This window comes from Colobus angolensis, unplaced genomic scaffold, assembly GCF_000951035.1.
Source record: "Colobus angolensis palliatus isolate OR3802 unplaced genomic scaffold, Cang.pa_1.0 Scaffold587, whole genome shotgun sequence".
Classification (NCBI taxonomy): Eukaryota; Metazoa; Chordata; class Mammalia; order Primates; family Cercopithecidae; genus Colobus; species Colobus angolensis.
This window is the reverse complement of record NW_012119454.1, coordinates 226,400-240,937: the sequence shown is the minus strand read 5'-3', so window position 1 is coordinate 240,937 and position 14,538 is coordinate 226,400. Positions and strand designations below refer to the sequence as shown.

Sequence of the window (14,538 nt, the reverse complement as noted above, 5' to 3'; positions counted from 1 at the left end):
AGAAAGAAAGAAAGAAAGGAGAGATGGATTTGAGGTCTCCTCTCATGTTCGCACTAATTGCCCTGCAATTATTAAACCTTTCTCTACCGTAAACCCTGCTGCCTCAGTGTATTGGTATGTTACTGTGTGGCAGGCATATGAACCTGGTAGTCCTGTGACACTATCAAAGTTCCTTTGATTCTCAGATGCCAGGACAACTGTAGAACATACTGTAAGCCAACACAGATCTCCCATATCATGAGAGTGTGAAAAGTCAAATCCAGCTGTTTGGGGGATGTTCTCACTGCTCATGAAGCCTCAAACTAGAGTCACACCCTGAGACACATCAAGAGATGGTGGTATGGAAGTCATTTCTTACCAAGATCAAGAGTTTCACGAGCCATAAGCCAGTACAAAGAGGAATGCCTTGGCAAGCCATTTGCACCCTGTAGTTTCTCACATGAGGATACACAGAACTAGGCTGACCCACTTTTAATTTTTATAATCCACCTGCATGAATGATAAGTGCTCAGCTACCCAGGGAAGCATAAAGCACAAATGCCATTCATTGGGAAATTTCTGCTCTGATGAGATATCAAAATATAAATAAATTAAAATAAATGAATTTTTAAAACAAGACTTATGTCATGGTGTCTTGAACAGTGACTCCTCAAAATTCATGTTCACTTCAAACCTCAGAATGGGACCTTATTTGGAAATGGGGCCTCTAGAGATTTATTTAGTTAAGATGCGATCATTCTGGATTAGGATGAGTCCCAAATCCAATAACGCTGTCCCTATAGGAGAAGAGGAGACACAAGCACAGAAGAAAAGGCCATGTGGAAGTGGAGTAATGCGACCACCAGCCAAGGGGCACCTGGAGCCACCAGGAGCTAGAGGAGGCAGAAGGGATCCTCCCCTAGAGCCTCCAGAAGAAACTGAATACAATTGTAGTAGATTGAATAGCAGCCCCCAGAAATATACGTCCATATATTTTAAAGCCCAGAACCTGGAATGAGACCTTATTTGGATATCAAGACCTTTGCAGAGGTAATTAATTAAGGATCTGAAGATGAGCTCATCCCGGAATTAGGATGGGCACTAAATCCAATGACCATTGTCATTGTAAGAGACAGAAGATAAGACACAAATACAGAGGGGAAGACCATATGCAGATGAAGCAGAGACTGGGGTGATGCGGTCACAAGCCCAGGGATGCCTGAAGCCACCAGGAGTGGGGAAGGGCAGGAAGAATCCTCCCCTAAAGCCTACAGAGGAAGTACAGCTCTGAACATTAAAGATTTAAAATTAAATAGTTTTCACCCCAAACTAAGCTGCCAAAATAAAGAGTCATGGTCAAAGTGATCAGCTGAATAATGCCCCATTCCAAAGATATCCACATCCTAATTCTCAAAACCTGTGAATGTGTGATTTTACATGGTAAAAGGTCTTTGCAGATGGAATGAATTAAGGATCGTAAGATGAAGTGATTATCCTGGGTTATCTGGGTGGGTCCAGTGGAATCAGAAATGTCCTTTTGTAAGAGAGACACAGAAGTGTCTGAGTCAGAAAACAAAACCCTACAAACTAAGGAATGCAGGAAGCTTCAAGAAACTAGAAAAAAGAGAAAACAGATTCTCCCCTAGACCCCCTAGAAGTAACTAGCCCCGCCAACATCTGATTTTAGCCCACAAGGTTAATTTTGGATTTCTGACCTCAAGAACAGCAGGATAATAAATTTGTGTTGCATTAGGCCACTATATTTGTGGTAATTTTTTTTTTATTTTTCTAGACAAGGCCCTCACTCTGTTGCCCAGACTGGAGTGTAGTGGTGCAATCATGGCTCACTGCAGCCTCAACCTCCCAGGCTCAACTAATCCTCCCACCTCAGTCTCCTGAGTATCTGTGACTACAGACGCATGCCATCATATCCAGCTAATTTTTTGTGTTTTTTGTAGAGATATGGTCTCCATATGTTGCCTTGGCTGGTCTCAAGCTCCAGAACTTAAGTGATCCACTTACCTTAGCCTCCCAAAGTGCTGGAATTACAGGCACTAGCCACTGTACTCAGCCCTATAGTCATTTGTTATAGCAACTGTAGAAGATTCATACACTGAGAATCCAGATAAAAATAGTTTCTAGCATTCATGAACCTAAGCCATTAGCTTATTGTCACAACGTCCAAATCTTTATATTTCCTCTTCACCATTGTTTTTTCCATTCAGTATTGTGTTATTGTAGATCATATGTAACTTTTGAAACTCGACAGAGGTTTTGGTGAACAATGTACATCTCAACAATAGGATCTGTTCTTCAAGTACTAATGTAAAGTCCTAAGGAGACCTGTGTGGGAATGTTTGAAGACTCGAACTGGCAGACAGAAGAGAATGGGATTGCTTATCTTATACTTTCAGAGTGGTTGGTGCTAATTTGCTCATATTGATGCTCTTTCTGTAAAACTTCATAGAACTCTGCACATCTGGAAAGGTACCAGGGAACAGAAGGATTTGCTCTAAGTGACACCAAGCATTCAGTTCCATCTACAGAGCAAATACGGCTTTATTAATCCCAGACAACATTTTTTTTAAGACAGACTCTCCCTCTGTTGCCCAGGCTGGAGTGCAATGGCATGATCTCAGCTCACTGCAACCTCCGCCTCCCGGGTTCAAGTGATTCTCCTGCCTCAGCCTCCCAGCTAATTTTTGTATTTTTAGTAGAGATGGTGTTTCACCATGTTGGTCAGGCTGGTCTCAGATGTTCCACCCGCCTCGGCCTCCCAGAGTGCTGGGATTACAGGCATGAGCCACCATGCCCAGCCCCAGACTACATATTTATCACCTTCACTTGGGCTACAGAGTAAGGACACAGCTATGTACCAGAGTACACAAGACACCTTACATCCTGAGAATCCAGATCCTAGAATGGCTATTGGTAAAGATTAAGCCTCAATCAATATGGAAAAAGCAAATGAAAAATGTGTTCACAAACTTTTTTTTAAAGAAAGAAAGTCCAACAACAAGAGGATAGATACCCTTGAAAATTTCCAGCTATTGTGTTCTGGGATGCATAAAGTTTTTATAACAATCACCTTTGACCATTTACCTCATCCAATTCATGAAATAGCCCTTCCATATCACATGCTCAAAGAGAAGCCTTCGATTTTATTTTCCCCAAGTAGGTTTTTTTGTTTTTTAACAACAGGGACATAATGCAATGGACAACTTACTTTTTTCATCTGATTCCCTGATATGTATATATATATTTATCTATATCTATATCTATATGTATCAGGAAACCAGACAAAAAATATTATAAAATATATTATATATATACATACATAGCATATGTATACATATATACATACATATTGTATGTGTATATATACATATATACATACATATTGTATGTGTATATATACATATATGGTATATGCATATATTTCCTGTTGTAAATTAACATGATGACAAGATGCATTGTAAATTAACGTAAACAATTTGTGAGTTTGAGCTACTAGAGTCTGCCTCCATGGTCTGACCACATATAAATTTCACAGCCGATAGAGAGACCATGATTGTAATAACAGGAGCCCAAACAAGGTACCACGTCTTTAGGTACAAACTGATGAGTCCAACTGGTCTTCAATACACTTCATATTTTTATCTAACCCTATTACACCATTTAGCAATATTCCATTTCCTAACTCAATATTTTTAATACCATCATCCCCTATTATTTTTATTAATGCATTGTAGATGTGCATAGTTTAAGGGTACACGTTACAATTTAATACATTCATATAATTTGTAAAGAATTATCACAAATTATTTATTGTTTTAAATCAGTGTAATTGGGGTGTCCATCACCTTAAATATCTGTCTTTTCTTTATTCTAGAGTCATTTGGCTTATTCTCTTTTAGCTATTTAGATGTGTACAATAGATTATTAAAAACTACAATCACCCTGCAGATCTATCTAGGTCCTTTTAAAAAAGGGATAATTATGATTATTACATGAATTTTTAATTAGTACGCTTACCTTTCTAAAAAGGAAATCGCCTCCTTTACCATAATGGATCCAGCTCGTTCGGCCTTCATGGGCTGCTCCGTAATCTCGTGCCCCCTCATGAGGAGGCAGTCCCAGTATAAAGGGGACGTGTAGCTGGAGAACCAAGCATAACCCAAGAGGAAAATAAACAGAATCACGGAGAAGTTTAGGAGCAAGGGAACGGAGACCCAGCCACTCAGCTTTCCAAAGGTTAGGGTGAGGACGGCAATGGCAACCAGCTGCACGCAGAGCCAGAGTTGACTCTCAAAGGTTAATTCCGTGTTACGAGAGGGGTCTGGCCAGCAGCTGTCAACGAGAGTGAACGGCATGCCATAGTAGTAGTCAAACCCATAATTATATGGATGGTGGCAGTGGTCACTTCGGGAGTCGCAGTTCAAGCCTTGGTGCCATTTGCCTAAAACCAAACACACAAACACATCTACACATCAATATGTCGACATATGCCAGCACATTGCAAAGAACACGTGAGCATTCGTCACATCAAACAATCAGCTAATGCACAAAAATAAAGTAGCAGAGATATTTTCCTTGCTTTAAAAAATCCAAGTTCCACTTAGCCACATTTTTGTTGTTGTTGTTCTTTAGTTTACAGAGAAAGTTTCTATTCAGATCTGGTTGTGAGCAACAGGACAGGATAAAAAATAAGGGAGAAAAATAGAATTGTGAGTTTCTTTCAAGGATGTGAACTACAAATTTTCTCATTCACTGAGAAGACAAAGTCATAACCACAAAGACACATCACAGAGGCGAGGCAGGCTACAGACGATGGGAGAACAGATGTATACATAGATACAGCTAGATGGACACAGACGACAGGTAGGTAGATACATAAATAGATAATATGTAGACAGAAAGATAGGTAGATAGATGAATGGATGTATATGTAGATATAGCTAGCTAAATTAATAGACATGATAGATAGAAAGATGATAGATAATATGTAGACAGAAAGATAGGCAGATAGATGATAGAGATAGAGTGAGTGGTTAGATAGATAGATAGATAGATAGAATAGAGGAGAGGAGAGGACAGATTCAAATAAGTGATGGAGGATAGATGGAGCATATATAGATGTGTGTGTAGGTGGATGGATGGATCGATAGATGACTGGGTAATTAGATAGATGCATAAATAGATCTGTGTTGTGGGTGGATGAATAGACAGATGCGATATGATAGATGAAAATAAATTATGGAGTATACATCTATGTATACACATGTGTATGTATATATCAATAGAGAGATAGATAGATGTGATAAATATGATAGATACAAATAAATGATGGATGGATAGACGGGGAATGTATGTATGTGTAGGTGGATGGATGGATAGATAGGTGCGTGGCTGAGTAGGTGAGTAGATAGATAGGTGGATGCAGATATATGGATGGATAGATGGATGGATAGATAGATAGATAGATAGATAGATAGATAGATAGATAGATAGGATGGATAGATGAATCGATGATTGATAGATAGATAGATAGATAGATAGATAGATAGATAGATAGATAGATAGATAGATAGATAGATAGACAGACAGGGATAGAGATATAAGGGTGGATGGGTGGATGGATAGAGAGATGTCTAAATAGATAGATGAATGGATGGCTAGATAAATAGATACAGATGATAGATGAATAGACAGATAGATATATGATAGATGAATGGGTGGATGAATAGATTACAGACAATAAATAGATAGATGATGGGTAGATAGATACATAGATGATAGATAAATGATAGATGATGGATTGATCAATAGACAAACAGGTAGATAGACAGGTAGATGGACGGACAGATAGATGCATAGAGATATATGGGTTGATAGATGGATGGAGAAACAGAGAGAGATGACCGATGGTAGCTATAGATAAATCATGGAGGATGGACCCAGCGTGGATGGATGAATAGCTGGCTGGCTGGAAATCCTAGGGGCTCTCATTAAAACTGATTGAAGTAAGGGACTTATTCAATAAAATGTACCACACTTTGAAGGATCACCAAAGGGTGCGTGTGAGTCCTGCTAGCATGTGGATGCCCAGCAAACCCCCAGAGGCTGTGAAAATGTATATCTACTAGGAATATTAACAGTTTCCTGTATGTGGTGAGGGCCCAATCAAGAATGCCTGTGCTTCCATCAACCTCTGAGTGTCTATGGGGGTAGGCAGAGGAGAGGCAATGCTACTGGCTTAGGCTTCCTGTCCTGCAACCCCACAGAGATTGCCTTCTCTTATCAACAGCAGATGTGTTACAAAAATTGAAGGGATTTAAAATAGCACGTGATTCTCACGCCAGCTGAAACCCAGGCTTCCCAAACAGGAATGGTAGCTGGAGTTACAACTACTGGGTGGCTGAAGACTTCTATCATCCCTAGCAGTGAGAAGAAAATCTGTGTGGTCCAGTTTTAGTGAAATGAAGAGGCAGGTGACAGGATACACGGTGAGAGACTATGCGGGCAGGCAGAGCCAGAAAAATTGTATGTTCTTGTAATATGTTCATTTTAAAACATCTCCTATCACTGAGCTGTGTGAAGAATCAGACTGGGCGCGGTGGCTCACATCTATAATCCCAGCACTTTGGGAGGCCAAGGCAGGCAGATCACTGGAGGCCAGGAGTTCAAGACCAGCCTGGCCAGCATGATGAAACCTCATCTCTACAAAAAAATACAAAAATTAGCCAGTCGTGGTGGCACGCACCTGTAGTCCCAGCTACTCGGGAGGCTGAGGCAGGAGAATGGCGTAAACCCGGGAGGCGGAGCTTGCAGTGAGCTGAGATCCGGCCACTGCACTCCAGCCTGGGCGACAGAGCGAGACTCCGTCTCAAAAAATAATAATAATAATAACAATAATAATAAAAGAACTCCTGGCACAAGCAGTCCTCCCACCTCAGCCTCCAGAGTAGCTGGGACCATAGGCACATGCCGCCATGCCCAGCTAATTTTATATTTTTAGAGACAGAGTCTTTCTATGTTGCCCAGGCTGGTCTGAAACTCCTGGCTTTCAGCGATCCTCCCACCTTGGCCTCCCAAAGTGCTGGGATTGTAAGAATGGGCCACTGAGCCTTTACATAAGACATTGTAAAATAAAGTATTTCCAATAAAGTCATAAATCAAGGGTAGAACAAAGGACATTATTACCTTATGATCAATGACTAACATCAATCCTTGTGTCTTACCTATAAGCCCCGTGCTGTATCCTTGCTTCTTTAGCAAGGCTGCAAATGTTGTCTCATTAAGAGGGAGGCCTGCGGGGACTGCAAGATTACGGACGACACGTCTATTACCACTAGAAACCATACCTAGAAGTAGCGTGGAAAAAAGTACAATGAGTAGGTGTTGCTATGGAGGGAATATTTTTGTCACTCCAAAATTTGCACATTGAAACCCTCACCTGCAAGGTGATGTTTAGGAAGTAGGGCTTTTAGGAGGGGATGAAGTCAGGAGGATGGAGCCTCAAGAATGAATCAGTATCCTTACAAAAGGGACCCCAGAGAGCTCCCTCACCCCTTCTACCATGTGAGGACACAGCAAGAGGGCACCATCTATGAACCAGGAAGCAGGTCCCCAGCAGACACTGAAGCTGGCATGCCTTGATCTTGGCCAGCCTCCAGAACTGTGAGCAATAAACGTCTGTTGTAGATAAGCCTCCCAGTCTATGGTATTTGTGTTATAGCAGCCCAAACAGACTAAGAAAAGATCTTTTTTTTTTTTTTTTTTTTTGAGATGGAGTCTCACTGTGTCACCAGGCTGGAGTGCAGTGGTGCCGTCTCAGCTCACTGCAACCTCTGCTTCCCAGATTCAAGCAATTCTCCTGCCTCAGCCTCCCAAGTAGCTGGGACTACAGGTGCACGCCACCACACCCAGCTAATTTTTGTGTTTTTAGTACAGACGGAGTTTCACCATGTTGACCAGGATAGTCTGCATCTCCAGACCTCGTGATCTGCCCACCTCGGCTTCCCAAAGTGCTGGGATTACAGGCATGAGCCACCACACCCAGCCAGAAAAGACCTTTTCTTTCTTCTCATCCAAAGTCAGTGTCAGCAGACTGGCAGTACGGTTGATACGTTGATACGTTCGATTTTATTCTGCCTTCAAGAACCACTATCTGGAATCCACACAATCTGGCATTAAAGTGCGGCATCTGTCCCCACAGGCAAAGACCACTTCCCTCAGCTTTTTTTCTCTCTCTATCTTTTGTTGTTGTTGTTGTTGTTTTTGAGATGAAGTCTCACTCTGCTGTCCAGACTGGAGTGCAGTGGCACAATCTCAGCTCATTGCAACCTCTGCCTCCCGGGTTCAAGCAATTCTTCTGTGTCAGCCTCCCAAGTAGCTGGGATTACAGGCAAGTACCACCATGCCCAGCTAATTTTGTATTTTTGGTAGAGACGGGATTTCACCATGTTGGCCAGGCTATTCTTGAATTCCTGACCTCAATTGATCTGCCCTCCTCAGCTTCCCAAGGTGCTGGGATTACAGGTGTGAGCCACTGTGCCCCAGCCCACTTCCCTCACCTTTAAAAATAGAACCATATGATTGGATGTGGTGACTCACACCTGTAATCCCAGCACTTTGGAAAGCCGAGGCAGGAGGATTACCTGAGGTCAGGAGTTCGAGACCAGCCTGACCAATATGGTGAAACCCAGTCTGTACTAAAAATACAAGATTAGCTGGGCATGGTGGTACATCCCTGTAATCCCAGCTACTTGGGAGGCTGAGGCAGGAGAATCGCTTGAACCCAGGGCCAGAGGTTGCAGTGAGCCAAGATTGTGCCACTGCTCTCCAGACTGGGCAACAAGAGTGAAACTCCATCTCAAAAAAAAAAAAAAAAAATAGAACCATGCAACCCAACAATTTCACTCTTGGGGAATATCAAAAGAATTGAGGTTCCTGAGGAACTCAAAAGGATTGAAAACTGGTATTCAAAGAAAAACTTGCACATGTATGTTCATAGCTATATTCCTCACAATCACTAAAGGGTAGAAACATCTTGTTGTCCATCAATTGATGAATGGATGGAGAAACTGTAGTGAACCCACGCGAGGGAATAGTATGCAAAATAAAAATAAATGAAGCTCTGGCCCAGGCTACCATAAGACATTATGCTCAGTGACAGAAGCCAGTCACGGACTGTCACATACTGTATGATTCCTTTTATGTGAAATGTCCAGGACAGACATGTTCATAGAGATAGAAAGTGGATTCTTGGTGACCAGGGGCTGGGAGAAGGGAGAATGGGGGGCGATTGCTTCATGGTGACAAGATCTCCTTTGTGGGTGATGGAAATGTTCTAGAATTTGATAGAGGTGATGGTTGTATAGTATTGGAAAAGAGCTACAAGCTACTGAATTGCACACTTTAAAACAGCGAATTTTGGCCAGGCGCAGTAGCTCAAGCCTAAAATCCCAGCACTCTGGGAGGCCGAGGTGGGCGGATCACTTGAGCGCAGGAATTCGAGACCAGCCTGGTTAACATGGTGAGACGCCGTCCCCATCAAAAATTAGCCGGGCATGCTGGTGGGTGCCTGTAAGCTCAGCTACTCAGGAGGCTGAGGGAGGGAGAATCGCTTGAGCCCGGGAGTTTGAGGCTGCAATGAACTGAGATTGTGACACTGCACTTCAGCCTGGGCAACAAAGGGAGACCCTATCTCAAAGGTAAAAAACAAAACAAACAAAAAAAAGTCACCAGGTTGGGTGCAGTTGCACTTTTGAAGGCCAAAGAGGGAGGATGGCTTGAGTTCAGGAGTTCAAGACCAGCCTGGGGAACACAGCAAGACTCTAAGTAATTTAAAAATTAGCCAGGCATAGTGGTGCACACTTGTGGTCCCAGTTACTTAGGAAGCTGAGGTGGGAGGATCACCTGAGCCTGGAAGGTTGAGGTTGCAGTGAGCCATGATTATACCACTGTACTCCATCCTGGGCAACAGAGCAAGACCCTGTCTCAAAATAATAGTAGTAAATTAAAAGGTAACGAGAACATGACAATTAGAGCTTAGGATAATTTCCTTCTTCTCGTTTCATTTTTGTTTTATCTAAAATTGATATATGGCCAGGCGCGGTGGCTCACACCTGTAATCCCAGCACTCTGGGAGGCCGAGGTGGGTGGATCACCTAAGGTCAGGAGTTCGCAACCAGCCTGGCCAATATGGCAAAACCCCATCTCTACTAAAAATACAAAAATTAGACGGGCCTCATGGCACGTGCCTGTAGTCCCAGCTACTCAGAAGGCTGAGGCAGGAGAATCGCTTGAACTCAGGAGGCAGAAGTTGCAGTGAGCCGAGATTGCACCACCGCACTCCAGCCTGGGTAACAGAATGAGACTCCACTTCAATAATAATAACAATAATAAATAAAATAAAGTTGATATAAATTGAGCAAAGGGATAATACTACTGTCTCCATGGGTAAAATGTTGTGATGAAAGTTGTCCAAAAATCAGATAGCTATTTCTTGGTTTATGACTTTGTGGGTTTTTGGTTGTTGCTGTTTGTTTGTTTTGAGACAGAGTCTCGCTCTGTCACTCAGGCTGGAATGCGGTGGCACAATCTCAGGTCACTGCAACCTCTGCCTCCAAGGTTCAAGCGATTCAAGCATGCATGGTGTGCATGCCACCACATCTGGCTAATTTTTGTATTTTCAGTAGAGACAAGGTTTCACCATGTTGGCCAGGCTGGGCTCAAACTCCTGACCTCAAGTGATCCACCCTCCCAAAGTGCTGGGATTACGGGCGTGAGCCACCGTGCCCAGCCATGACTTTGTGGTTTGAAAGAAAAAAAAAGATATTTTCTGGTGACAGACTGAATGTGTAAACACATGTGGTGTTAATTATTTCATTCCAAGAGAGCTTATCTTTGTTGACCCGGGAAACTCAAACGTACACCTTATGACTTGGAATTCAGGTAAAAAGCTGTCATTGCATCAAAAGACAACTCAGTCACACAGGGTGATCTTGCATCTCTTAGAAGCACAGTGATTTTGAGGTGGACGGTGGTAGCTGTGTATGCCAGTGCATCTATGTACATGTGTGCTTTTTCTTTTCTTTGTATCTTTTTTTTTTCTTCCTAAGACACGCTCTATCAACAAGGCTAGAGTGCAATGCTGTGATCACACTCACTGCAGCCTCAAACTTCTGGGCTCAAGCGATCCTCCCACTTCAGCCTCCCAAGTAGCTGGGACCACAGGCGCATACCACCATGCTCAACTAATTAAAACATTTTTTTGTGGAGATGGGGTCTTGCTCTGTTTCCCAGGCTAGTTTGAAACTCCTGGGCTCAAACAATCCTCCCACCTTGGCCTCCCGAGTTCTGGGATTACAGGCATGAGCCATCGTGCCCAGCCCTTTTTTACTTGTCAACGTAGTCAAGCCACATTTTTATTTCCTCTCATCCTAACATGAGGGCAGAGTCCAGCAGAGCCTGCCAGTTTGCACACCTGATCGGATGGGGTATCTTCCCGTCAAGAACGCGGACCGGCTTGGGCTGCAGAGGGAGGCGGCCGAGATGTGTTGAGTCAGTCGCACGCCTTCCCTGGCAAGGCGGTCAATGTGAGGCGTCCTGAAGCGGGAGAGGCAAGGTGTGTTGGAGAGAAGAAAAAGGTGGGGGGCAGGGGAAGCAGAGAAGAAGAGTGAGAGAAAGACAAACAGAAAGGCACAGCTGGAAAGAGAGAGGAGAAACAGACAGGGAGAGAGGGAAAGACCCAGAAAGCGAGGCAGAGAGAGAGAGACAGACAGAAAGAAAGGATAGGGGAGAGAGAGAGATGAGAAAGAGAGCAATAGAGAAGGACAGAAAGAGACAGATGAAAGAGAGAGATGAAGAGAGAGAGGGAGAAAGAGACAAAGGGTAAGACACACAGAGAGAAACAGAAAGAGATGGAAAGAGAGAGACAGACAGAGGGAAAGAGAGACAGACAGAAAGAGGGAGAGAGAAAGAGAGAGACAGAGAAAGACAGAGAGGGACAAACAGAGAGAAGATGAGACAGAGAAAGAGAGAGAAATAGAAAGAGAGAGATGGAAAGAGACATACAGAGTTTAAGAGAGAGACAGGGAGAGAGAGACAGAAAGAAATGGAAAGAAAGAGATAAACAGAGGGAGGGAGACAGAGAGAAACAGAAAGAGAGGTGGAAAAAGAGAGACAGACGGAGGGAGACAGAAAGACAGAGAGAGACAAACATAAAGAGAGAGATGAAAAGAGAGAAAGAGACAGAGAGAGAGATACAGAAAAAGAAATGGAAAGAGAGAAGAAGAGAGAGAGAGACAGAGAGAGATGGAAAGACAGGGAGAGGGAGAGAGAAGGAAAGACAGAAAGAGAGAAAGAAATGGACAGAATGAGATAGACAGAGAGAGATGGAGACAGAGACAGACAATCAGAGGGAGACATAGAAAGAGAGACAAGCAGACAGAGAAAGGGGGGAGACGGAGACAGACATAGAAAGAGATGGAGACACAGAAAGAGATGGAAACAGAAGGACAGAGAGAGGGAGAGAGACAGAAAGAGATAGGAAGAAATGCATAGAATGAGATAGACAAGGAGAGAGGGAGACAGAGAGCGACAGTCAGAGAGAGATAGAGAGACAAGCAGACAGAGAGGGGTGACACAGACAGGCATAGAAAGAGATGGAGAAACAGAAAGAGGAAAGAGAGAGAGAGAGACAGACAGACAGACAGGGAGATCTGAAGATAAACAACATCTCTGTTTGTTATGATTTCCAGGTGCCCAGAGCAGGTAACTGCACGCGGCATTCATTTTTCTTTTTTGCCCGTGTCAAGGTGAAGTGTAACTGAGATTCCAGGCAGCTGTTGTTCTGCGGCGATCGTATACCTGGGTGCTGCTATGTGGTATCCATTCACTGTACTACAGCCTTACAAAATACAATGCTTAAGGGATGGGGTCTGATTCATCGAGGCTAATTGCTTACAGATCTTACTTACGCCTGACTACTTACAGACCACCCACCCACCGGTTTGACAGATACATTTCCCTGCAGTCTACATAGGTTGCAAAACTGTCATATGATTAAATATTCAAAAGAAGGGAATCCCATCATTTTTGACAACACAGATGAACTGGAAGGGTATTAGATTAAATGAATAAAGCCAAGCACAGAGAGACAAACATCGCATGATCTCACTTATGTGTGGGATCTAAAATAGCAAACTCAGAAGTAGACAGTAGAATCAGGGGCTGGGGTGAGGGTAGAGAACAGGTAGGTTAAAGGACACAATGTTTCACGGAGTCAAACATGAATGAATCCTCTATTTGATTTATTCCTCACATAGAGGAATAAATTTAAGAGATCTGTTGCAGATTGTGGTGACTATAGTTAATAAGAATGTATTCTATTCTTGAAATGCCATAATTTTAACCATTCTCACCACATATAAATAATAAGTATGTGTGGTTGTGCATGTTAATTAGCTTGATTTAGCTATTCCACAATGGATCCACGGATCGAAACATCATGATGTACACCAGAAATACACACAACTGTAATTCGTCAATTAAAAAATAATTTAACAAGAGACTTCTGGAGGCCGGAGAGACTTCTGGAAAAAGAGTCAGTCTCCTCTTGGATGAAAATAAAATATAATGAGTTCTACATTTATTCATGAGAGAAATTATGACAGGTAACTGGTGCAAGAAGAATTTCCAGCTTTACCAAGGTGTGTATCTAATTTTTTTTTCAGATATGGAAGTCACCTACCAACTTTTAAAACATTATTTATTTTGCAAAGAAAAAAAATTGTAAACTGCATTCCTGGGGCACATGTGCCTGCTTTTAGATTTCGCATTATAATTTCACTTCTCAAATTGCTAGTATTTTCAGTAAAACACCAATATCCCACACTAACACACTCTCTGTAAATATCTGCTATTTATGGACACCGTGTTTCTGTGCTTTTGGGTGAGTCCTCCCTTCTTTTCTCATAAGTAATGGTTGATTTTTGGCGACTACTTTTTCATGACTCTTAGCTCTGTTGTCGAAAACTGTGATGACTACCTTCAGCATCTATTAGTCCCACAATGCAATGATCTTAAAAGTGTATGATGTATGTCTTATAATGATGTACTCCTAAGCTCAGTATAAGAATGGCTAATACAGATGGCTTCTATAATCCACCACAAAGCTCTGAGTTTGTTTCATATCTGTTTTTCTTCTTTCAGAATGCCCATTGTTAAAAATACAAGCTCATCACCTTAAAGAATCCGTTGGCTCCCCAAATTAGGAAAACAGAATGAATTCTACTGAATATACATATTCACATTTATATATTTATGAATATATGTAATTGAATATATAAATATATATTCATAAATATGTATACATTTATGAATTTATGAAGAAGGAAGTCCCATAATTTTCAACACAGATGAATTCATAAATATGTATAAATTTATGAATATATTTAATTCTACTGAATATACATATTCACATTTATATATTTATGAATATATGTAATTGAATATATAAATATATATTCATAAATATGTATACATTTATGA

The 14,538-nt window shown here is 42.0% G+C and overlaps 1 protein-coding gene across 1 annotated transcript in view; it reads right to left on the bottom strand.

The window, feature by feature from the left end:
• The window catches only part of ARSF (arylsulfatase F), a 49,581-nt gene that overhangs the window by 28,374 nt on the left and 6,669 nt on the right, over window positions 1-14,538 (bottom strand). Inside the window, exons 4-6 of the mRNA XM_011962247.1 lie at window positions 11,471-11,592; window positions 7,221-7,343; window positions 4,015-4,438 (exon numbers count right to left, since the gene is read on the bottom strand). Of these exons, the coding sequence (XP_011817637.1) occupies window positions 4,015-4,438; window positions 7,221-7,343; window positions 11,471-11,592 (669 nt within the window). The remainder of the gene's footprint in view (window positions 1-4,014; window positions 4,439-7,220; window positions 7,344-11,470; window positions 11,593-14,538) is intronic.